General features: G+C 37.3%; 1 protein-coding gene across 2 annotated transcripts in view; it reads left to right on the forward strand.

Moving 5' to 3' along the window:
• The first annotated feature begins 1,034 nt into the window (after window positions 1-1,034).
• Window positions 1,035-26,761, forward strand: part of SLC9A6 (solute carrier family 9 member A6) — a 49,493-nt gene continuing 23,766 nt past the window's right edge. The window contains exons 1-11 of one of the 2 annotated variants that reach the window (XM_011382404.2): window positions 1,035-1,084; window positions 1,219-1,443; window positions 10,530-10,729; window positions 12,153-12,230; window positions 12,512-12,588; window positions 12,893-13,005; window positions 15,280-15,385; window positions 21,515-21,656; window positions 23,166-23,271; window positions 23,562-23,650; window positions 26,331-26,444. In XM_011382404.2, the coding sequence (XP_011380706.1) occupies window positions 1,275-1,443; window positions 10,530-10,729; window positions 12,153-12,230; window positions 12,512-12,588; window positions 12,893-13,005; window positions 15,280-15,385; window positions 21,515-21,656; window positions 23,166-23,271; window positions 23,562-23,650; window positions 26,331-26,444 (1,194 nt within the window). In that variant the 5' untranslated portion in view covers window positions 1,035-1,084; window positions 1,219-1,274. Of the gene's footprint in view, window positions 1,444-10,529; window positions 10,730-12,152; window positions 12,231-12,511; window positions 12,589-12,892; window positions 13,006-15,279; window positions 15,386-21,514; window positions 21,657-23,165; window positions 23,272-23,561; window positions 23,651-26,330; window positions 26,445-26,761 lie in introns of both variants that reach the window. The other variant, XM_011382403.2, reaches the window with a different exon arrangement.

A 26,761-nucleotide genomic window follows, 5' to 3' on the forward strand; every position in this document is an offset into this window, starting at 1 on the left:
TATGTTGTACACCTGAAATTAATATAATATTGTATGTCAACTGTAATTGGATAATAAAAAATTATTTTTAAAAAAGGAAAGAAATGCTAATTAGGATAAAGCTGTGCAGCCTGATTGGACAGGGAACAAATCAGTCCTATTGGTTGAAATAGGATACCAGGACCTCCTGCTCAGATGGCAGAAACACAGTGTAAGCAGGCAGTTCAGTGCAAGCGGCAGGTGGCATGCGTGAGAGGCCCTGTTTAGAAATGGCTTCCAGGTTTTAAAATTTGAGCCCAGTTAGCCATCAGGACTCCTTCCTGGTAGGCGTCTTCTTTCTTAGGGTGACCCTTCTGAGCTGGCGAAATTTGCTTTAAGACAGAAGGGAAACAGAGCAAGAGGAGAAGGAAAGATGGGCCACACCACAAAAGATTTCTTCTTCCAGGGGAGTGTTTTGGAGAATGGGTAAATTTTAGTACAAACCAGTTGAATCTTCTCTGCGAGATTGATGAGTTTTTCTGTCAGGTTCCCAATGTGAGAGATAACTTTTATCAGATGTTTACATCTAAGGAAAGCTCAATATACAGACACATTCATAATCCTTGCCTTCGAGTCCATTCTTCTACGAGCTACTACAGTGTTGTTTTTCCCAATGAGGACAGAACAAGGAGAATCCGATTTAAATTACAGAGATGGAGATTTAGACCACCCCCAAGGGAACAACTTCTTATCCTGTTAAGAGACACTGGGGCACAATATTGAGATGTGTTATGAAAGATTCCCCCGAGAGCTCTAAGAATAGAATCAAAGTAGACATAGTGCAATTTGTAGCTGCTTGATTACGCTGAGCCGAGATTTCTTTTCCAGAAGACAGTGGGCTAGATTCGATGGCCTTCATTCCCTGGCAGTGCCTGAGTGTGCATATTCGGTGCTGGGGCAGCTGGTGCGGAAGGGGTGGACAAAAGTTAGCTCCATGCAGAGCTAACTGGAAATGTTGCGGCCCCTTTAAGAGCGGCGGCAGAGGCGCGCGTACCGCCGGCTTCCCTGGGGCCCCGCCCCATTCCCGTGAGCCCTCGGGGAGTGGTCTGACCGCGGGCGGCGGCGGGTGAGGAGCGGGGCGGGAGGCGGGGGGAGTCATGGCTCCGCGCGGCTGGCTGCGGGCGCCCCTCCGCCGCGGTGTTGGTGGCGGCGGCCCTCGGGCCCGCGGGCTCACGCGTCCGCTCTGGTTGCTCCTCGCAGTGGGCATCTTTGGCTGGGCCGGGGCTTCGGACGGCGCTGACAGAGCGGCGAGAGCCATGGACGAGGAGATCGTGTCTGAGAAGCAAGCCGAAGAGAGCCACCGTCAGGACAGCGCCAACCTGCTCATCTTCATCCTGCTGCTCACCCTCACCATTCTCACAATCTGGCTTTTCAAGCACCGCCGGGCCCGCTTCCTCCATGAAACCGGCCTGGCTATGATTTATGGCAAGTGCCTCACCTCCACGTCCGTCCCTGGCGCTCCCCCTTTTTCTGCCCGCCGGTTGCTTCGCCTCCTCTCCTCGCCCTGCTTGTCCTATGTTGGGCTCCCTTTCTGATTCCTTCCATTTTCTGCCTCTCCCCCTCCCCCACCCCATTGCTCTGCCTCGCCCCCATTTTTTCTGCTACGCCCCCCGGTTCTCTGCTCACCCTGTTTCCTCAGCCCCGCCCCCCATCTTTCCCTGCCTCGCACCCCCTTTCCTTTACCTTCCACACCTTTTATTCCCCTCTGACCCCACCCCCTTTATTCTTCCTCACCTACATGCCTATGCCTACCTAGCTTGGGACCCACGACTGAGGATGGGAAGGGAGTGGGTGCGGTGTCTCAGATTGGTCTGAAGACTGGGGGAGGGGAAGACATTTCTCTGGGGTGTCAGTTTGTTTAGGGTACACTGAAGCTGCAGTAGTATGTATCTCTACTGCTCAGAACCTGTGTTCCTTTGGAGCCAGTGTCCGCCTTTACCCATCACCCAGTTCTTGCTACGCCCTGTCCTTTCGAGGTAGAGAACGAAGACCTCACTCCCATTTTATTTAGTCCAAGTTAAAACCAGAACGCGAAAGAAGCTAAAGAAGGCTTAGGCATTTTTTAATGACGTTCTGATGTATTATTTGTAATATCTGATATGCATATGTATGGTTGATCCTTACAATTCAGGAGTACCAAGGTGAGGACAAGGAAGAGTTAAAGGTCTTCCAGCAGTGTGTTGTACTATACGATGGACGGTTCAGCCAAGCAGACATTAGGAACCCGCATATGCAGTATGACTTGCTAGTGGCATGAGGTTATTGACGGATCTTTGAGTAAATGGCTTCCGTTCTTGTGCCTTGGTGTGCTTTTTTTTTTTTTTTTGAGGTTTTTTATTTGTTTGTTTATAATTTTTTGGTCATGAGGAGAGACAGGCAATCAAACCACAGGCTCAGAGGCATTTTGGCCTATGCTGGGGGCCTCATGAGAGGAAAAGATGCATATTGCCGACTCTTAATCTAAGATGCCTGTGAGGGTATACGTGACTGAAGAGATGCCGGTAGACAATCCTTTCTGTGCAGTACAGGGGTAAAGATTATCTTCATTTGGAACAGGCTTAAACTGATGAGCTTGTTGAGCTTTATGTCTCAGACTTGCAGATAGGTACAAAAAGACATTTTCCCACGTACCTACCCCCAACTCTTTCCAGTAAATACAGGTTTCTGAAATGTGCATCTCAAGGGTAGCAAGGAAAATGCATGAACTCAGGCTTATTTTTCATTTGTAAGGTAATACAATTCTAAGCCTCTCTATTCCCTAGGATTCTTAGTTTTTAGACATATTAGTTTTCATTTTTTTTTGAATTTTATTTGCAGCACCCCTTAAGCTAAATTGACTGGAGAAGCTATGCATCTCTATTTAATTTCTCTGGATAAGAGTTTGTGGTTTATTTACTATCCTCAACAAACGTTTGCTAATCAGCCTACTATGTATTGTGCACAGAAAATACAAAGAAATATAAAATCCCCGCCTCCAAGGAACTTATCCTTCTTGGGTAGACAGATCATAAAAAGAAAATAATGGCATCTTAAATTCAGTTAAATGCCAAGTGAGTATTATGATGTTAAAATAACCGATCACAGAAACCTCTTTCCTATAGAGAGAGATAATGTGATGTAGTGGTTTAAGGTGCAAAGAAGTCTGAACTTTTTTCCTGTTAAGGGCCAAATACTAAATATTGTCAACTTTGTAGGTCACATAGGTCATAGGTCTCTGTGTCTCTGTTGCATTTTCTTCTCTTTTTTTTTCTTTTTTACAAACCTTTAAGAACATAAATACCATTCGTAGCTTTTGGACCACATTAAAACAAATTTCCAGCACCTGCTTTAGAGTCAGACTTGGGTTCCTGTCCCACTGTTCTAATAGCTCTGTGTGATCTAGGCAAGTCCCTTACCCGCATTCACTGTCATCTATAAATTGGGAACAATGAAAGTAGGATTATTTTGAGGATGAAATGTTTTTAGCTTAGTACCTGACTCCTAAGTAAATGCTCAATAAATGATAGCTATGATACTATTATTATTGCTGTTATATTGCTGCATTTTCTCAAGTTTGGCTCAGAACAGTTCTTTTAATTACTCAGTCTTGTAAGTTAAGAGGAAAACCGTATTTTTTTTTTAAATCAAACAGAAACTTAGAATTGCTCTGAAAATATTTGCTCTTTGGTAGTTGATATCACTAACCTCATCTACCTCTTGAGCTGAAGTCAAAAAGTAGGATTACTGATTGCATTTCCTGATGCTTCTTAGTTAATAAAAAGTGATGGGGCACCTTGTTAGTATTTTGTGAAGGAAAAACAAGGGTATCTCTTGTGAAATATAAAGTGGAAGAGTGGTTGATTTGCCACAACTTGATATTCTTTAGCCTGTCTCATTTTCTTAGTTTAGGCAGTGGGACCTGTGGACAAATAGCCGCCTGACTAACTCCCAAGTTCAATTTGAGAAGAGGTGGCATTGGGTCAAAGTAGTTTCAGTACCATGGAAATTGGCATTTTCTAATTCTAATTACTGCCATTTGCCTTTTCTTACGACTTTTATACCATCATGGCTGTTATGGTAATATATGATTTTAAGACCTTTATTTTTCAGCTCGACTTCCAGGTGAAAAGGCTTCTTACTCTGGGAATGTCCAAACCTCCAAGATTCAGCCCACTGAAGATTTTATTACTGTGCTGTTGATTTAGCTACCTAAATCCTGGAAACATGCTATTTAAAATAAGCCTCTCATCTTTTTTGAGAAGCAAGGGTAAAAAAAAAATACTAAATCGTCATCGTGGTCAGTTTGTACAATGTTGAAGCACCAAGCATTCTCATTGGAGTAGGTTGCTTAAGCTTAAAAGTGAGTCTCTGGTAGTAAAAATTGTCAGGATAGTTAAGTAAGTCTGAAAAGTGACCACTGACTACAGTGTGCTTACAGATGGAATAAAAAGCCGGACAGGGAAGAAGTATTTGTTTTGCCTTAAAGTTACAGCATCCAGAGTCCTAGGCTTAACTAATATGATTCATCAATAAATATTTACTAAGTTCCTTTGATATATGAGCTATGGGAAATACAGATGTGAGTCATCATCCTTGCCTACAAAGCACTTACAATCTAGTGATTTAAGAGGTAATATTTATTGAGCCTTACAATGTATTAGACACTGCTAAGTGCTCTATAAGTATCACTTCATTTAAACTTCATAACAACTCTGTGAGATAGGTACTACTACGTCCCTGTTTTATAAATGAGAAAATTGGAGCACAGAAAGGTTAAATGACCTGCCTGGAGTCACATAACTTGTAAGTATTGAGCCAGGATTCAAATCTAGTCAGTCTGGCTCAAAAGCCCCATTCTCTTAGCCCCTAACCATATTGCCTCATGCTAAAACGATAAAACTTAACTATGAAGAAAAACAGGTTAGTATTATCATCAGCTATGTTTGAGGAAGCTGAGATTCACTGAGGGGTTATTTACCCTAGAGTCACCGACTGGAAATTGATGGAGCCAGAATTCATATATCTATCTAAATTCCAAACTTGTGCTTTTACTCCTACACCATACAATACTAAATGTCATAAGATAACATCTGTAGGGAGATAATATTTGAAGTTGTGGAGGTTTGGAGGTGGATTGTGAGGGAGAGCTATGCGAAAATGGTGACCTAAACCTCTGGAGAAGTTAGTACTGACATGAAAGTGAAGAGATGATTAGAAAATTATAGAATTTGGAAAAAGAAAACCTGGATTTCAACCCTGTCTTTGTCACTTAATGCCAAATCGTGTTGGGCAAGTCATTTATTCTCATTATAGTTAAGATAATGACAGATTTATAGTAATATCTATTTCATAAGGATATCAGATCAAATAATATATTCAGAAACAATTCAGACAGGGGTTGGTTCAAAATCTCAGGTGAAAAGATTCCCTTGGAAAAGAGGTTGATCTTTCCTGAGAGGGGAGCTTAAGAGAAATGAGTTCATTGAGATGGAGAGGCATGGAATTGAAGTAGCTTATATCAAATGACCTCTAGCTTCTCAGAAACATAGGCAGTGAGATTGGAGACCTGAGAAGGAGCATAAAGGTTGGAGGAGCTGTAGGAGACAGATGATTGAACACGTAAAATTAACCAAGGGTCAGCAGAAACCTTGACTTTTTGGCTATCTTGAAGTTGAGCTGAACAATCTAACAGCACTGTTCAAGAAGTAGATAGATGTTTTATATATATGTACATATACACACATGTACATATATAAATATATATACATGCATTTTAATATGTAGAAATTTTATCAATTTTGACCACACTTAATACCCCAGTGATGTTTCTTCCATATTTTTGACTATCAGAGGCTTGTAGTGTGATAAGCTGGAAGAATGTGTTGAAATCTATTAGAAAACCAGTTCTATTAACTGTAAGACTCATATAGTGGTGAGACTTGGGAGATACTGAGTTCTTTATCCCTGGGAGGGTTTCTAGCACAAGAGGGTCAGGAATGTGTAGAAAGGGTGGGACCTCTCTGTTTCATGAAAGATCTCTATGGTTGTATTCTTTGTTGCCTGTAAGTGGTCATTTTAAATTTTATGATATCAATATTGTTTGTGCCTCTGCCTACGTGGGAAGCTAGAAGTTTCTGCCTTGTCTGCTTAACAAAGCAGTCTTTTTGTGTATGTTCTTTTTACTGAAAATTGCTTTAACTCCATGATTAGGATTTGACATTTCACAGAATCCAAATTAACTTGACCTGTCAACTTTATTCAAAGAAATTCCAATTTTTCAGATGTCTGATGCTGTAATAAAAGGATCTTGGTTTTTTCCAACCTATGCAATTATTCTCTTTGCTGATGTTTTAACTGCCAAGGTGTATGTCTCAAATTTGTCCAAGTGCTGAGTCCTCCTCAAGGCACCCAGTGAAATTTCAGCATCAGGTCCCAGTACAATAGAACCAGTGGGTACTGTTCCTTACACAGTTGGGCTTGGGGACATGGGAAGAATTTTGCTGCTGTTAGTGTTTGTGGTAGCTTAACTGTGGTTTCTGCACATATATAAGTGGGCAACTTGTACTGAGCCTCTTAATTAGAAGCTCTTATGGGGTAATAGAGAAAAGAGTTGTTACTATATCATATAGGCAGAATGACTGGATCTATAGCTTTTTCTCTCCCAAATTATGTTTATCAAATACAGTAGATACTCAGCTGTCACTTTTTAATTTTTTTTTTGTAGTGAGATATGTTCAAAGTGTATCTTCCACTTATATTAAATTTGAACCTTTGTTAAAACATTTTTTAAAGTCGATGTCACTGTACTGTTCACCAGTTAATCATTGCTGCTCACTTAAAAAAAAGTATGGCTATAAATTGACTAGAAGGATCCCTCATCTTCCTTTCCCCCTTCCTGACCAACTAGTGCTCTTACACCCCCTATTTCTGTTTCATCACTTCCCACGCCGGTCTGCCTTCTGTCTCCACTGTTCCACTGAAACCGCTGTTACCAAGGTCACTTATGACCTCTTTGTTGCCATCCCCAATGGACTCTTTTTTTTTATTATTTATTGGGGTAACATTGGTTAATACAATTATATAATTTTCAGGTGTACATTATAATTTGGCATTTGTATATTCTGTTGTGTATTTACCACCCAAAGTCTAGTTTCCTTCAGCATCCATATATTTGATCCCCTTTACCCACTTCACCCTCCCTCTACTCCCCTATATTTGACCCCCTTTAACCATCTACCTTCCCCCTCCTCCCCTACCTCCTACCCTCTGATAACCACTAGTCTGTAATCCATGTGTCTCTGTTTGTCCTGTTCATTTGTTGCTTTTAGGTTTATATCCCACATATAAGTGATATCATGTAATTTTCAGCTTTTTCTGTATGGCTTATTCTGCTTAGCATGATTATCTTGAGGTCTATCCATGTTGTCGCAAATGGCAGTTTTTCATCTCTTCTTATGGCTGAGTAATATTCCATTATATATATGTACCACAGCTTCTTTAGTCAATCATCTATTGTAGGACACTTCGGTTGCTTCCATATCCTGGCCACTGTGAATAATGCTGCTATGAACATCGGTGTGCAAATATCTTTTTGGATATGTGTTTTCAAGTTTTTGGGGTAAATACTCAGTAGAGGGATTGCTGGATCATATGGTAGATCAATTCTTAGTTTTTTGAGGAACCTCCATACCGTTTTCCATAGTGGCTGTACCAATTTGCAGACCCACCAGCAGTGTTTGAGGGTTCCTTTTTCTCTGCATCCTCTCCAACATTTCTTATTACTCATCCTGTTGATTATAACTATTCTAACAGGTGTGAGATGGTATCTCATTGTGGTTTTGATTTGCATTTCCCTAATAGCTAGCGATGTTGAGCACTTTTTCAAATATTTGTTGGCCATTTGCCCAATGGACTCTTAATGCCTGTCTTCCTTGACTTTAACTTTGTCGGAGCATTTGCTTGTTTTCATCACTTCCTCCTCTTTTCTTTCTATTCCTGTATCTTTTCCTTCTTAGACTCCTTTATCAGCTACTTCTCCTCCACCAGGCCTTTAATGTTGGCTATTAAATATTGGGATAAGCCCAGACCTATATCTATAGCCCTCTTCTCGTTTGCCCTCCAGATAATCACATCTGTACCTGACACAACCATCTTATGACTGCCAAGTGTGTATCGCCAGTTGAAATAACCCTCCTCCTTCCTTGAGCGCCAGATCCCACATACTCAACTGTGCATGTATCACAGGTATATCAAACTCAGCAGGTCCAAAACTGAACTGCACATTTTTCCCTGTAAATCTGTTCCCTGTCTCACTGAATGGCCCTGCTATACACCTGGTTGCTCGGGCCAGCTTACCCACTGAGTTGCCAGGTCAGTTTAGGCTCGCTTAGTCTTTCATCCCCCTTCTTCCCAGTCTACTAAGTTACCAAATCCTTCTAAAAGATAATCCCTTCCAAAAATCTGTCTCCCTACGTCTACTCTCTTAAGTTAGGCCCTAACCTCATAATGCCTGAATCACTGCTGTGGCCTTCTATCTGGCCTTTTTGACCCTCCGTAGTCTAGACCAGTCTTTCTAAAAATAGAAATCTGATGTCAAGCCCCTGCTTCTAACCCTTCTATGACTTCCCTTTGCTTTCAGGATAAAATCTAAACTCCCTTCCTCAACATGCGAGGTCTTTCATAGTTCAGCTCTCGTGGATCTTTTGCACCTCAGCTCTTGTCACTTTATATCCCAGCCATACTAAACTCCGTGTGATTCCTTGAATGGGCTGCGTTCTTGCAATCTTCCTTGACTGGCTATGTACTAGTATTCCGTCTTCCTGGAAGACCTTTTCTTTTACTTTACCTGCTTAGGTAACACCTTTGGAAAGGCTTCTCTAATGTCCCATTCCTTCAGCCTTGGTTAGGTACCTCTTTTCTGTCTTTATAAGACCTAGATACATATGTATCTATCATAATTGTTTATTTGGTCTGAGAGCTACTGGACCAAAGAACATTGATTGTTTTTACCTCTGAACCCTGGGAACCTACTTAGCATAGTACTCCATTCACATATAGTAAAAGAATGTCTGGCTGGTTAGAGTGAAAGGAGACAGGAAGGTAGAATGTAACTACTAGGGATATACTGTGCATCTTGGAGTTAAGGAAAGTTCCAGAAGTTTCAGATTAATTTGCAGTTGAGGTATACCTCTATAATGGCATATTATTTGACCATAAAAAGGAATTAAGTTCAGATTCATGCTATAGCATGGATAATCCTTGAAAACATGCTGAGTGAAAGAAGTCAAACATAAAAGGTCACATATTGGGGGGTGGCTCCATAGTAGAGTGGTTAGCACATCTGCTTTACACACTGAAGGTCCTGGGTTCGCACCCCAGGTGGAGCCACATACCATACCCCAGGTGTGGTGTGGCAGGCCCCAGCTTCACACCGTGAGCATGTGGGAGGAGACGCCCTGCCTTCAGAGATCCAGTTCTTAAGGAGAAACGGCAACATCCATAGGTCAGAGGTGGAAGTGAGGGGGGTGGGAATTAAAGAGTGGGGAAAAAAAGGTCACATATTGTAAGATTCTATTTATATGAAATGTTTAGAATAGGCAAATCTATATATAGAGAAAGTAGATTAGTGATTGCCAGGGGCTGGGATTTAGGGTGGAGAAAATAGTGACCACTAGTAGGTACAGAGTTTCTTTTTGGAGCAGTGAAAATGTTTTAGAATTATGTAGTAGTGATCAAGATACAACTTTGTGAATATACTAAAAGCCACTGAATTATACAGTTTAAAAAGATAAACTTAATGGTATGTGGATTATATCTCAATAAAGCTGTCAGTAGACACTTTGGTCGGTGTAGCTTTATAGTACTTAGAACATTGTATGTATTTGAATATCACTATGATGATACAGGTAAAATTCTGGCAATATATTGACATCATAGTTCCAGAATCAGGACTTTTATTCCATGTTTTGATTTTGAAGCATGTATTTTAAAATTGAAATTTGACCTTTAAATGGAACTCAATCAATCTACAAGTGTTATTAACTTTCCAATTTGTTAAATATGTATTATTTGGCCAGCCATGTGCTTTTGGAATAACTTGAGACATGTATGTGTCTTGTGTGAGTTGATGGATGGGATGGTTAACACATTTCTAATGCGATTATACTCTCAGGTTGGGATATGTTGGAGTATATTCTGTGTACAGATGATTCAAAGGTATTTTCTCATTTTGTTACTTTCCTAATCACTTATTCATATCTTGATCTAGAAAAGCAACGATATGTGCAGTTACCCTAGAGAATGTTTTCCTCTCTCCTGTCTCACAGGATTATAGGAATATTGGACTCTTAGATTTGTGAATTTAGTAATACTTTAAAATGTAACTGCATTCCATCTAAAAATTGATTCTGAACCACAGGCGACTATTTTAAGAGATTTTTCTGTTATTATCAATCCAAAGGTATTGTGTTGGGTACAAAAGAATAGTTTCTGCTTAAAAGAAGAACTAATATTGTTCTTTTATTTTTTTCCAGGTCTTTTGGTAGGCCTTGTGCTTCGATATGGCATTCATGTTCCAAGTGATGTAAATAATGTGACCCTGAGCTGTGAAGTGCAGTCAAGCCCAACTACCTTATTGGTAAACGTTAGTGGAAAATTTTATGAGTATACGCTGAAAGGAGAAATTAGTTCACATGAACTCAATAATGTTCAAGATAATGAAATGCTTAGAAAGGTAAGTTCTTAGTTAGAGGGAGTCTTTGGGTTTTTTTAAAGTATATAACTAGCAGCAAAGTGATTCAGGAGAAAAATAATGAATTTTTAATGATATTTAATATAATTAGTCTTTTAAAATGGAATAAAACTTCAACGAATGTAATGCTAAGGAAATGGACATGTCTGCACATTTCATCTTCTAATTGAGGCTAAGAAATATAACCCTTTTTTTTTTCACTCTGTGATGTTTGCAGTTGTAATAAATGGTGACCAGTATAGAGTTAAGCAGAATTTATAAGTATTTCTTTTAATTTGCAGGTGGTCCTTGGGAGTTTTGTAGTACTTCAGCACGTTGAGTTTACTTGATAATACCTAAGATATTCTATTAATATTTCTTTGAATTTTTTCTTGCCTTGATGGTATTCTGCACTGGGGACAGTTTAATCTTTCTTTGATTCACGATCTGGCACAACTTCAGGGCTGCAGTCTGAGCATCAGTTGTTGTACCATGCTGTACATAAAACTTTATTTAGGAGGTTGGGGTGCAGTCTTACTGGCTCCCAGACATTCTTGGAGCTGCTTTCTCCTGTCCCCCTCATAGTTTCTATCCTGAAGCTTCTCAGAGTCTCTTTGTTTCTACCCACCCTTGGCCATTTGCCTCCACTTCTGTCTTCTGCATTGGTAGTACTTGACTTTTATAACTACTTGCTTGTGTTCCCGACTGTCTTGAGTGCTTTTTAAAACTTCATATGAACTTCACATTTACTTTGCAGCAAGAGTTCTTTCCGCCTGTGGAAAATTCCAGTTCCTTAAGTTCTAGTAAATGAACTTTTAGCATAGGCATGTGTGTAGCTGCTTTGTATTCATGTCAAATCCCACTACAGCCTTATGAACAGAAGGGGGCGTCTGTATTATTCTAGGAAATAAGTATTAAAAGAAATGGTTGGATTTCGTTAACCAATGTCACTATAAAAAAATAAATTAAAAAAAATAAATAGGCTGTCAGGACTAGAAATCTGAGCTGTGCAGAAATTTTTTGCCATAATATTATGTTATATACCTTTAAAGATGTAACCTAGGCAAGGTCTGTTTCCTCTTGCCAACAATAATGCCATACCCCCAAATTTTGCTACCAGTTTTGGGTCTCTCTTATTTAAAGCAAAGATATGTTCATGCTTTCTCCTGTTTTTAAGGTTTTTAGTGTCATAATATTTTAACACACTTTCCACAGATCTGACTTAACTTGTTCCAAATATATCTCCTTATCGTTTGGTTGAGAAGTGGAACAACAGCTATCCTATATGAAATATTTTTCAGTTACCACAGTAAGAGTCTTCCCTTTCACCAGTTTAACATTTCATCTTTTTTTCCTTTTGATAGTGTAATAATGTAATATGAGGTATTCAAGGGAATTCATCTAAAAGAACTTTTTCTTTTAACAGGTTACTTTTGATCCGGAAGTATTTTTCAACATATTACTTCCTCCTATCATATTTTATGCAGGATATAGTCTGAAAAGAGTAAGTACTTTTGTATTTCATATACTTTGAACAACTTAAACTCCATGGGCTTTATCATCCTTGACACTTCAGAAACAGACAGTTCTTTCCAGGTTTTCCCCCTTCTCTCTTTATCCTTTTTAGATGCCGAAATTTATGCCTGTATGAAAATTCTTTCTCTTACTTAATCCCTTTAATGAATAATGCATTTACTATTAGCACAGCACACTAGACTAGAAAGCCTTTTCTATGTCAAATAGTTGGTAAGTATTCTAACACGGTGTAACCTTTTCTTTTGTCAGAGACATTTCTTTCGAAACCTGGGGTCTATTCTAGCATATGCTTTTCTTGGGACAGCAATTTCTTGTTTTGTAATTGGGTAAGTACTTAAAGCTTAAAACACTTTTCAGCCTTCAAATTATAATTTTAAAATAATGCGTATTTGATTTATGCAGTATTGTGTTTCTGAATGTGTCTAAGGACTTTTTCAGTAAAATGCATTCACATAGATAAATTGTTTGAATTTTCCTTAAGGCCAAGGTATTACCATATTTATGTGACATGAAATGAACTTGAGATTAGTAACAATGTACTACTGTAGACCCATGTTCTTATTCTTACTATATTCTGACTTCTTTAACAGTTGATGTTTTTTCTAAAGTAGAAATATGTTCATTGAACAGGTCAATCATGTATGGCTGTGTAACACTGATGAAAGTAACTGGACAACTTGCAGGAGATTTTTACTTTACAGATTGCCTTCTGTTCGGTGCCATCGTATCAGCAACTGATCCAGGTATGTTTTACATGAGAGTGGAGCTTAAGTACTTAAGGAACAGTCTTTTGCCAGCAAAGCACATGTGGGTATGTCTTCCTTTGGGGTGTAGAATTCATGAGCAGGTACTTGCCTTAGTAGTGTTCTTTCTCATTGTGAAGGAAAAAAACAAAATTCATATTTCCTTTTGGCTTAAGCACACATTTTTTTTTCTTTTACATTATTACATTTGCCTGTTACTGGTCCACAATTTCATGCTGTTTAGACACTGGCTATAAGGTACTTTCTTCAGAATTCTAGGTTGGTCTCTATTTCTAGTAATTGGGTATAGGAAATGAACTAGATTAGTTAAAATGGGTAATAATTATATACTTCCTTTCAAATTTCTAGAAAACTAGTTCCCTAAAAATCTTCTGTTTGCATTCAGCTATCTGCATTTAAGAGTAAGAAAAGAAGTTTCTAAATGATTGTTAGAAGGCAGTTGTGCTACTTAAAGTGTAATTTGGGGTCATTAGTTGATTTAATATTATGTTAAAGGATTGGTTTTATAAAATTGGCCTTATGCTTATAAAATAGTTTTGATATTAGCACAGCTGGAGAATGAATTTAATTGTACTGAGTTAGGTTGTAGTTTTCAGACTATAGTATTGGTGGATTTAACTGCTACGTTCAAATTATGGGCACTTAGAGAATATGTAGGCTGAGGAGGTAGAGATAGGAACATAGACTGCAGTTTTTGATCTAAGGATTCAAGTTTTCTTTTACTAGACTTTAGGACTTTAGTAGAGTTTTGTTCTGTTATACCTTTTGACCTTGTAAGTCAATCACCTTCTTTAACTGCCCTCCAGCACAATTAAAAATAGGATCCTAGGTTATCTCTAAATTTCTGTGTTAACTCTGATAACACAGGGTATTACAGGAAGTAGGAAAATATGTTTTACACTCCATGAAAGATGATTTTAAAAGATCAGAAGACATTTTATTTTTATTTTTAATTTTTTTCATAAGACATTTTAGAGAGACATTTGTGTAGTTTAGCATTTTTAAAACTGAAAATCAAGTCGCTTCCTTAAAGACTTTCAAAATTGACCCCTTATTGTTTATAGCTGCTCCCATTATCAATATGAAGATAGGATGGTTTTCTCTGTTCTCTCACTAGAAGCAAGTCCCTCGACTTTTGAAAGTCTGTTAGAAATCTAAGTCAATAGGACTGGCAACATTGCTTCAACCTGTGGTAGGAGTATTGTGTTTTGGTAGGAGTATTGTCTGAATGGCTCAAGCAAAAATCTTTTGCTTATGTAAAGTTAGGCAGTTACATTTCTTCTGAATTATAAAGGCATTAGCCCCTATAATAATGCTTTTATTTTGCAATCGTTTACTTGATAGAAGGGTGAGCCATTCTCTTTTCAAAATTCTGCAGCATCACTTCTGCCCTCCTTTTCACCTTCTCCTGGTAAGCTTTGATATTAGTATATTCCAAATAAAATGCTTTGCAGTAGAAACTATATCTTTTAAATGTAAGTTTCCTGTTTTTCGGTTGGCATTTGAAGAGGCTCTCCCATCTTCAGTTATGATAATCTTTTGTGTCTGCCTGAGTTTATTTAGTGAGTGAGCTGATGGAACTCAGCAATTAAAAGTTATAATGCAACTTCAATCTCATCTGATTTTCTAAGAACTCTTGTATAATTGTTTCCTAAAATAAGGTGTTTTTTTTTTCCTTCTCAAGTGGTAATAGCTGGATAGTTGGTTTCTTATTAAGTTAAATATAGCATCTGTAATCCTGATCATAAATTTTATCCCAACCAAAAACTAAACTTGTGTTTTCATTTCCTACCGTCTTTGCTAAACCAGTGTGCTTGAAATTTGCAAGTCAAATAGAAGTGAGTTGTAAGGCTCCAAGGAAAAAATGAAATTTGCAGCAGGAAATGCTTTTCATAATATTCTTCTTCAAAGATTAATGTTCACCCGGTCTGTAGGAAGTTCTGAATACATTCTTTATGAAAAAGAAATTTACAAGACAAGATTACTAACATTCGCATGAAGAATGTAGTCCAGCTCAGTCTTCCAAGTTTATTTTCAGCTGTTTACAGGAGAAAGGAGATATTGCCTGTACACATTTAGGGAAAAGAAAAATATTGACATAAAATTACTGAATCTTTAATATGCTAAGAGAATGTTTAAGATTGAATTTTAAGACAAATAAATGAATTTCTACATAACTATTGTAATCATCTATGGAGGAGAATGTTATATTTGTAATATCTAAATATTCCTCTGACTCTTTCTACTTGCTAGTGACTGTTCTTGCCATATTCCATGAGCTTCAAGTTGATGTTGAACTCTATGCACTTCTTTTTGGTGAAAGTGTCCTCAATGATGCTGTTGCCATAGTGCTGTCTTCGTAAGTGTTTGTTTTCTTATTATATTCTGTATATTGAATGTTACAGTACTAGGAATTGAGTCACTTACTAAATGAAGTTAATTATGAATGGAAACTTTTGAAAGAATGAGGCATTCTTTTTCTCTTGAAGAAATGCAGACTTACGGATAACATGGAAAACGCAAGGAAGAAAAAGGAAGAAAAAATATGTGCTCTTAACACCTAAAGACAATTACTAGGACATTTCCTTTTATTCTTCTTTCTGTGTGTGGTATTTTTACATAGTTGTGATTGTAGTATATATATGTAATTTATATTCTATTTTATCGTTATAACGTGAACATTTTATTTTTTAAATTAAAGTAGATTTTTAGATAGATAATATATTCATATTGTTCAAAAATCAAAATTATATAGAAAGGTAAATGTTGAAAAGTCATATTCTTACTCTTCTCATCTACCTGTCCCCCAGCCCCTTATAAGTAACTATATTTGTTAGTTTCTTCTGTACCTTAGTATTTCTTTATTCACATACATGCACACACATGAATTAATATTCTTATTTGCTTCCTATTTCTTTTAAAAGTAGCATGCTCTGTATGTTCTATACCTAGCTTTCTCTCACATAATTGTAATCTGGAGATCTTTCCATATCAAAACAGAGGGTTTTTTTTTCATTCTTTGTTTGCAGCTACATAGTGTTCTATGTACTGTACTACGAACTGAACTATAGTTTATTTAATCAGTCTCTTATTGTCGGAAACAAAGATTTTCAGTCCTTTGCTATTCCAAATAGTGTTGCAGTGATTAGCCTTGAACTTACCTGTTTTAGAAATGCGTAGGTATATTGGTAGGATAAATTTCCAGAAGTAAGATTAGTAGGTTAAAAGGTAAATACATCTGTAATTTTGTTAGACATTGCTAAATTGCCAGCCAATGGGGTTATGCCATTTTGCATTTTGACCACTAAATTATAGGAGTGCCTGTTTCCTCATAGCTTCACCAACAGAATATTTGTCAGACTTTTGTACTTTTGCTAATTCAATGATTGAGAAATATCTCGTTGTAGTTTAATTTGTATTTATCTTGTTTAATATATCAGTTCAGAAACATTTTTAATTTTTAGAAGTGTTAAATAATACACTTTTTAAAGACAGTTATTGAAATGAGCAATATTTCAATCTAATTATAAAAATTACTATACATTTTATTGGAAGGTGCTTGCAGGTGAAAGAAGGGAGTTTCAACCTCTGAGGAGCTCAGTCCTTCTAACCCAATCCTACTAAGCAAATATTTAACCCTATAGACAGTTACCTTTACTCCATACCAGACCTTTCTATGAAAATAAAGTTAAAGCCCTTCACATTTTCTCTTTATTTTTATTTGTCTCCTTAATTTCCACTTTCTTAACTATAAATGAGCAATCAGTCAGTGACTGGTTTGCATAGCTTGAGTGCCCCTATTGCCTTACCGCAGAGTGGAAAATTATCCTTTCTGAGATGTAACACTAATTTCTTAAATGTGTATAAAGATCTGCAAAAGGTCAAATCCTTTTTTGTGAATGTGATTTATTTAAATTCCACCCCCTCTGTCATATTTATTGCAATACTTTTTTGCAGCTGCCTAAAACTAATGTACATTTAATTTAAGAAATAAAGCCTAAAGGCTAGAACTAATATTGATACTGAACGTATGTACCTTTGATGACAATAGGTGCAAAATAAAAGTTTGATAGTACTTGAGGGAGGAAGAAGTGCATAGTGTGGTTATAATTTTGGTGTTATTTAAAAAATGAAGCTACAAAGATCATTGAAGCTTTCAGTACATAGGAATGTTAAGATCACCAGTGCTACCAGATGAAGAGAGTAAGGTATAGGCAGTTACTTATAGCATCAGTTCTCCATCCTACATAATTATTCTGCTACTTAATCATCTTGCTAATAAGTGTTCCTTTCTCATTGACCTAATGGATGAAGGGTTAGAAAAAATCTGTTTTGGCCCTATGTTAAACTGAAGTGCCCTGTGCCTAAGTTTTTCCTTTAGTAAAGTAACATTTCCTGCAACTTGAAGAACAGTTGAATAAATATTAAAAGCAAAATAACTCATTAAAAAATTTGAGCTTGGGGGTGTACATATCAGTGCTGGTGAAGAGTAAATGTGTTAGAAAAGGAGTGCCCTTTCTATAACGCTTCTCACAAAGGACTGTGCTCATCCTTCTATTGCCACCTTTCTCAAACAGGGTTCTGTGAGAGAGAATACGCCTTATAGAGAATGATTCAAGCGCTGCTTTTCTCAATTCTCTTAAGGATAGTGCATCACTAGTACTATTCTAGATTCATAGGAGATCAAGATTACTCATTACATACTTTGGTGGAACTCTGGTGGAGGTGAGAAGGACTATGTCTGGAAAGTATCATATCAAGGAAATTGTTAACTGTGTAAGTATCTTAGTGGAGGTGAGCAAATGAGTTCCTGCTCAGAAGCCAAGGGGAAACCAATTGTGTTGCAGCCATGGGAGGTTACTAGCTGGAGTGCTCGGTGATATGTTTATCATCATCTTTCATTTGCCTTTTAAAGTACATTAGATAGAAATAGTCTACTTTGTGTTGAGTTCTGTTGATTTGATGATTTTCTAGTGTGGATATTCTTTAGAAACAACCTTGCATAAAGGGGTGATGGGCACCTCTTTCTGAAGGACTTGTGTTTGGCAGTGAATGGGTTAAAGCAACCTTTCCTAAAATCGAGGTTGGAAGTTGTTTCTGTTTTTTGACCTGTTAGATTAGCAGTACTTTTTTTGTTAATGTTAATACTTTAATCTGGGGAAAGTGGAGTGAAAACTGGTTCGTTCCCTCATACACAGCTGTATGAGGTAGATTGGTATGTACTGATATAGTGTAGTGTAGATAGTTAGTTAGAGATAAAGTTTAAGCTTCATAGTATTCTGCCAAATAGATATATCATAATTATCCTGGAGAGACTGAAATTCCTACTAGTTTAAAATATGTTTTTCAAGATCATTTACATTTTTATAAAAGAGGAAATACTCAAATATCACAGACAAACTGTTTAACTTAACTCATTACCAGAGATTTACATATTAAAATATGTGGTCATTTTTACCTATTCAGTTAACAAGAAAAAATTGTTAATGAAAGTAGTTACTGCTGGTAATGGTCTACCGTAGTCTTTCTTAACCAGGGACAATTTTGTCCTTCCCCCCCGGGGGATATTTGGCAATGTTTGGGAACATTTTGGTTGTCATGAATGGGAGGAGGTTGCTACTGGCATCTAGTGCATAGAGGCCAGGGGAGCTGCTAAATATCCTTCAATACAGGACAGCACCCATTATCCAACAAATAATTATTCAGCTCCAAATATCAATAATTCCAGGATTGAGAAACCCTGGTGTCATAAAATGAGATCACTCATACATTGGTGTTAACATTGAAATTGATATTACCAGTACTCTTTTGTATTTTATCTTTTGTCATTATTTATGATATTAAAATTCATGTTTTTGCAATAAAATTTCAAAGTTTTTGACTTAGAAATAGGAAATTCCTGAAATTTCAGCTCTTCAGAAATAACCACTATTAAAGTTTTCATCCAGACTTTTTCTTTTAGGATATTAACATACATATAAATATATCAATAATTTTTAAGCAAAGAAAAAAGCACAGTAATATACATGCTGTTTTCACTGAGACATTGTAGTATATTAATACCTCTATTATCCCATTGTACAGATGCACTATAAATTTACCTCTCTAGTCACCCCCCATTGATTAATATTTGGCACTTTTCTAATATTGTATTGTGAATAGCACCACACTGAACATGTGTATTTGTAAATCTCCGTGACAATCATCGAAATTATTTCTGTATGATTATTTTTAGAACTAGAATTTCTAGGCCAATGGATATGATCACTAAAAATTTGAGAGATCTAGTCATATTTCCCTCCAAAAATGTAATGCAGATCTATTTTAAAGCAGTTGTGCAACATGTAAAAAGAGCCATAGGAGTAGTAATACCCTTTTTCTAAGAATGTAGCACAAAGGAAATAGTCCAAAATTTGTAAAAAGCACAAATATGTTCTTTCACACTGTTATGATTAGGAGCAAAAAATTGAGAAGCAACTTTTAAATGTGTAACAGTGGGGAAATAGTTAAATAAATTATGTTATTTCCATTTGGACCACTTTTGAAGTCTTAAAAAACCATGGTTAGTGAGACTATAATACTTCTTACATCATTGTCAGTCAAAGATGCAGAATTCAAAACCATATGTTCACTATGATTACAACTAAACATGCAATAGCATGTAACAAAAAGAAGAGAAAGAAAGAGAGAAGGAAAATAAGATATATCTGTCCGGGCAGTAGAGTGGTGGGGTGATCCCCCTGAATTGTACATTGTATTACTTTCAGAATAAAAAAAAAAAGTATTCATAAAAATGTCGCTTCCTCAGGATAAAATGTTGATTGATGTGGAAAAGGTGAGTTAAGTAAGATTTCAATCCAGAGGCTAGCATTCGACTAAAAAAAGAAAACAAGTCTCTCATTTGTTCTCAGCCCACCATGGTTTACATGTGTTCTCGTACATTTTAGTGATTAAAGCATAAAATAATGATTAGTGTGAACCTTGAGTTTCCATGAACTAATCCAGGGAAAGCAGTCTCAAGAGGCATGGTGTTAGATACTTTGTTCCAGCATTTTGAAGACTATCGCTAGAGAGAAAGGAAGTTGTCATAGCAATATCCTTTCTTTTCTCCAGTCAGTTACTATATTTTCATGTTACAATGTGGTCAGATCTGATTTATGGTGGTGGGACCCCTTTGTATGTAGATAAGAAAGCATGACATTAAAGGACATTTCATATTTATTAAAACAATATCAAATCTACTGGTCCTAAAGTGATTTGGTCACTTCGAATATTTAAATGCAAGTGTTTAAAATTTTCAGTTCAGATTGAGTCTCAGAAATTTCTAGATGCCATTACTAGAAATTAATGTTAGTGCTATATATCAATAAAATAGGTAAAATTAGGAAATTTTAGTTTGGTCTTAGATTTTTTGTAAACAGCTGAGGAGGTATGAAAGGAACTTGGTGTATGCAGTATAACAAGCCCATGTTATCGCCTTGAACCAGAAAAACATTGCAGTAACCACAGGGGGAATTCATTATATTCTTAGGAATGTGTTTTTTCTCCTTCTTTGCTTTGACATGACTTGTATGATGTCTTTGAGTCTGGAACTTTTATAAAAACACTGGTACCTCAATTAACTGAGATGAGAACTGATTTATTAATGGTAGGCACTCCTGCCAGAGACCTGCTGGCAACAGTGATTTTCTCAGCCATTTCTATTTCTTGGGGTGACTTTTCAAAGAAGCATTTTAGACCAGGTTTGGACTATGAGTTCAAGATGGGGGAGTATCTCCTGTAATTGCCTGTCTTGGCCTCTTAAAGAGTGACTTTCTTTCAGAAGCTTGAGGTGGAGGATCCAGCTGGGTATGCTAAAAGTACCATTGAGTGGATTCTAATTCCTTGGAAGGCCTTTCAAACCCTTTTTCCTATAAAAGTCCATTTCAGTTAGTGATTAGATATTAGATATTTGGCCCATTCTAGAATTCTAAAATTCAAAATGGTACTTCGGTCATCTTTTTTTTTCCCACATAGAAAATGTGGGAAATGTGACCAGGTTGAATACTGAACAATATTCTTTATATTCTTATGCTTCTGCTGGGAATAAATGGACTTTTTCATTAGTTTGTTCACATTAGTATATTAGGGCTTTTAGACAGTCAATACTAGTAAGTCTTCAACAGAGTCCAAGAAAAATAGTATTGCACAATATCTTAAGGCTGGAGGAAAACAGTTTCATATAATGGACCTTAAAATGTTCTGCTTGAAACTGTCATTTAATAAAACCCGAGTTTTCTTGCTAGCTGGATTCACTGCAGGGTGTTTAGTAACCTTTTCTCCTTACTTTGGCAATTTGGATCCAAAGATTTTATGTTTTTCCCCCCTCTGATTTCCTCTTTTAAGCTCTATATTAGATAACGTTTTTATTTATTCATTTTATTATTTTTAGATAATGTTTTCGAAATAAAAATTGTATCTAGAAGTAAGAATAATCTCTCTTTTGTAGCTCAATAGTGGCATACCAGCCAGCTGGAGACAACAGCCACACCTTCGATGTCACGGCCATGTTCAAGTCTATTGGGATTTTCCTTGGAATCTTCAGTGGATCTTTTGCAATGGGTGCTGCTACTGGAGTGGTGACAGCTTTAATATCCTTATATTTATCTTTTTTTGTTATCCTAACAAAGTAATTGAATGTCGTGTTCCGTAGTCCCTCCTAGTTCCATAGTTGCCATTGTGTTACTTGGTGTGAAAACATTAGGCAATTATCTTTACCAATAAATAATTTAATTGTTTTGCGTAGAGTTCCATGCCCTCAAACTTTCACAACAAAGTCTGATTAGACAAAATGACCCTTTGGGGCCAATATTAAGGTTGTAGATTAAATTAATATAAAGGTAGATATATTCTAAAGAGCCTCTGGGTGTTCTGTGCCACTGTTCAGCCTGGCAATTTTTTGCTCTTTGTTTAAAAGGACAAATAGGAAACATATGACCATGATGCCAACTGAACAAGACAGGGTTCCTTGGTTAGGATAGATGGGAGTTCATCTCGCTCTCACTGATTTACTCCTTCTGCTACAGAGTCCTAGGTACGCCACTAGTTTGCTATTCAAAATATTGGGCAAGCCATTCTTGTATTCATCCAAAAAACATTTCTTTATTGCTTGCTACATGCCAGTATATCAAAGATAAAAAGGCAGATATAGTGTCTGCCTTCCTGGAATTTATGGTGTAGAAGCATTGACACTTCACCTCATGGGACCTCGGTATAGAAAGGTGGAGGGTAGGGACAGCTGGGAAGGTAGGTGGGACTGGATGATCTCTAAAGAGTTTCCAGCTCTAAAACTTCTAAGATACTTTCATATAAAACAAATATTTTTTTTTTCTTTCAAGAATCTATGAGTTTTCAGCTTTGTGCTGGAAGAGACTTGTCTTAAGGCTTTTTATAGGTAAACTGAGGAAGAAAGGGGCAGTAAAAATAATTCTTATGGCTTTTTATAGGTGAACTGAGGAAGAAAGAGACAGATAGTACCTCTTCCTCATTATAAGTTCCTTGCGTACAGGGCGTATATCTTATTAACTTTTGTTGTAGTACATGTTTGTTGAAGTGAAATAGATTCCAGCTCAAGATATGTCGCAGCTTGACACAAGACCTTCCACTGTCAACTAACAAATACTTTTTATACTAGTATAAGTGAGTGATGTGCCTTAGATTCTCATTGTGGAATGCCCTGCATCACAGAAGTGTTGGAAGATTAAGTAATCATAAAATCTCATCAAAATGACATTTTTAATAAATGTAAATTGCTATAATTATGGAAGCTATCTTTCCTTGAGTCTCAAATTAATAGTCAGAGTTGGCATGTTATGTATCTGATCTGTTATTCCTGTCCTTTACTTCATGGTTTCTGGCAAGGCATTGATACCCATAAAACAATTGGGTTGACTAAGCTGTAAGACTTCCTCATGGAAGGGATGACTGCTCACTCCTCAGTAAAATGCTCATTTGAAGAGTATCTTCACTCTGGGGCCTCCTTGTGTTAGAGAGGCTGGAGACACCTTTTTTCACTTTCATGATTGGCTTGCTTTGACTATTATTTTTCCTTGTCATACTTCTGTACTCTGAGGTCTTGTTACCAACCTTAATGGTCTTACGTGACCAAGTTCACCAAATTACGGGAGTTCCAGTTGTTGGAGACAGGCTTATTCTTCTTGATGTCCTGGAGTACCTTCCTCTTGGCTGAAGCATGGGGTTTCACAGGTAGGTATTTCCTCCTTTTGATTGTAAACCTGTATAGGGAGTGACTTTGCCAGTCTTTTTCTACAAGTGGACCAACTCTTCTAGTATTCGAACACACTCGTTAGGGTTAGGATTTATGCTGTCACTTTAGAATGTAAAAAGGATTTTCAGTGGAAGTGGTTCCTCTCAACAAAGTAAGTCACAACTGGAAATGTCAACACTAAGCATATAATCTACCTCTGTTAAATAAGAACCTCAGTAGAAAAGTCGAGAACTCTCCTTTCACGTGAACTTGGAACTTGTCTTTACAGGTGTGGTTGCCGTGTTGTTCTGTGGCATCACACAGGCCCATTATACATACAATAATTTGTCCACGGAGTCTCAGCACAGAACTAAACAGGTAAGAGAAACTTTATGGTTTGTGAATAAACTTTTCCTTCCTGCAGCAAAACAGGTCTTTTCATACAGAAAAAAACAATCCTTGATCTGTTCAAAGTTATGTCTATTCATGTCAACTCCTCTTCTTTTGACTCCAGAAATAGATGGGATTGGCAGGTGGAAGGGTGACAGATATTAGGGTAGAGTTAGGTCAGCCAAATAGCCAGGAACTATTGATGTTGCTCTAGTGAGAGGTCAGTTAAGCTTCCTTTCCTGTTTTTCTAACAATGGCTTTTAAGAGGAATATTGTAGAAGCCCACTCAGGTCTGACTAGAAATATTGCTGTGTGATAGAGGTAAGATTAACTTCTGATCCAACTAGATCTACTGCTGGGTGATACAGAGATTAACTTCCTTCAGTCTTCCTTCAAGCACTTCAAAACTGTTGTGTTTCCAGAAATGTCAAAACATCGATGGTTGGCCACTGAATGGTCAGTTGTGCAGAGTACCTGAAGGAAACTATAAAAGACATAGGCATAGCGTTTTCTAGTCTTATGAGGTATATGGGACAAAGATATGAATAATATGTGATGTCAAGAATAGAAACTGATACATACTTGATTATGATCACATTGAGAAATAGAAACTTTAAGTTTTGCCTATGACTAGAACACAGTAAGATTAGCATGGAAAGGATAAAGCAGGAGCAAAGATACTTTTTCTTTTCTTCTTTTTTCTGAAGCCTCAAATTTAGTATATGACTGATGTTTTTTCCCAACCCCTCAAAAAATATTAGGCTCTCCCCACCAAGCATATACATAAAGGTTACAAATCTCTTTTACAGATTAATTCAGTGCAGTAAGTATATAGAAAATCAGCTGGTGAGGGGTGCATTTTTCTAGACAGATGGAGAATGAAAAGTAAAAAGGCAGGAATATCCAGTCTTATTGGTAATATGAAGATTGTATACATTTAAAAAACAAGACTAATAGAATTCCTAGTTGTGTTTCAGATTATATGTCATACAAGAGGTCAGAGAAGGAGGGGAATGGTTTGAGGCGTGAGGAGGTGGAACACTATTGTAGAGGAAGTGGTAAGCCTTGAAAGCTAAAAAAATTCAGAAAAGCCTAAGGGAAACAATACGGATAAAGGGAGAAATAAAAAGGCAGCTAACATTCTTGAATGGAAGGCAGTGAATTGCAGAGCAGAGGTTGGCAGACGTCAGCCAGGCCTCTCTGTGAGGTTTGCAAGCTAAGGATGGTTTTCTAAGCGGTTGGAAACAAATCAAAAGAAGAATATTTTGCGACATATGAAAGTTATATGAAGTTCCAATTTCAGTGTCCATTAAGTTTTATTGGCACACTGCCACACTCTTCCCCCCCCACGCTCATTTTTTAACGTATAGTCTGTGGCTGCTTTTGCACTATATCGGCAGAGCTGAGTGGTTGTGACAGGGACCATGCGGCCCACAAAGCCTCAAATATTTACTCTCTGGCCCCTCACAGGAAACTTTGCTGACTGCTGGTGTGCATTAAAGCAGGGACTCAGGATTCACTGTATTGTTCCAGATCCTGGTTCCACCACTTGCTGGCTGTGAGACCAAGGACAAGTTACATACCTCCTCTATAGGACCTACCTCACAGAATTATTGTGAGATTAAAACGAGATAATGGAAGTTAAGTCCTTAGCATAGTATCAGGTACATAGTAAAACTGGATAGAGTTTAGTTATTATCATTAAAGAAATAATAATAATACTATATTAAATCATTTAAAATAAATTAAATATATACTTATTTTCATTTTTCCCATTTTTCAGTAATAAGGCAACTCCAGTTTATAAGCATTAACTAACTTGTCCAAAGCCACACAGCTAGCAAGTGGAGAAGGCATTTTGACTTCTGAGCCCATGTCATGACTTAACCACTACCCGGTTTTGTAGGGCAGAGGGCTTATGTTAAAGAGCAGTGGTAGATAACTCTGATGGACAGAGAGACGTGGGTAATGGGGCCCTTGAATTCATTCAGCAAGTCTTGTATCTTTGCTCTGTTAGTAACACTTGATGAGGCATGATGTTGATTGTGTGAGGGGTGGGCAGACAGCTGGGGAGGGTACAGAGCACAAGACAACGTATAAGTCCTTTCTCTCTAAATGAGGGCCAAGACCCATGTAAAAAGTGAAATCACATAGCAAGGCTGTGATATTGAGAGTTGTCATGAAGTACTCTGTAGGGTAAAAGAATTTGGACTGGATCTTACAGCCTGTGAAGAGGAAAGTATCTTGAAACTCTCATATTTAGCGATTTGTTGGGTGGGGATGTAGAAGATGGGTGGCAGGGATACCAGTTCGGGTCCTTTTGTAGCATTATGAGCAGGAAGTGATGAAAGGTAGACAAAGGCAGTGGCAAGGACAAGGTACATTCCAAAAGAAAAATTGACAGAGTTTGGAGAAAGAGGATAAGAATGACTGGATGTGGGGTTAGAGAACAGAAGCTCATTGGGGAAAGTGACAGGCAACGTTTCTGGCTTTTTCTGTGAGACTGGAAATGCCTTCTGTACACTTGCTCCCCTCTGAATCACATATTTTTGGGGATATACTTGAACTGTACATATTTGAAGTGTCTCATTATCTTAGTAATATCCGTGTTTTCATATCATGTACCTTAATTTATTTACTGAACTAACCTTTTAAAATTTTGTTTCAGTTGTTTGAGCTTCTCAATTTCTTGGCAGAGAATTTCATCTTTTCCTACATGGGACTGACACTGTTCACCTTTCAGAGCCATGTCTTTAATCCAACATTTGTAGTAGGAGCATTTGTATCCTTTACTATGTGTTCTATTTCGAAAAGTTTTTTGAAAATTGAGATTTACATGTGTTTTCTGGAGGGGTGGTTTATAAGAGTACATTTAAATTTATAAATTTTTTCTCTTAGTATAACAAGTAAGTATTTTAACTTTTTTCTACTCTATTTTATTCTATTTTCATTTTTTTGTTTATTACACAAATAATAGTGACAGAGTGAAATGACAGAAAAAAGTCTCTTACCATTCTGACAATCTGAAAAGATAATATTGTCTGTCCTCTATTACTAAAGGGAAGACAAAGAGAGGAGATACTGGGGAGCAGTGCAGTC

The sequence above is a fragment of the Pteropus vampyrus genome, unplaced genomic scaffold (genome assembly GCF_000151845.1).
Source record: "Pteropus vampyrus isolate Shadow unplaced genomic scaffold, Pvam_2.0 Scaffold472, whole genome shotgun sequence".
Taxonomy (NCBI): Eukaryota; Metazoa; Chordata; class Mammalia; order Chiroptera; family Pteropodidae; genus Pteropus; species Pteropus vampyrus.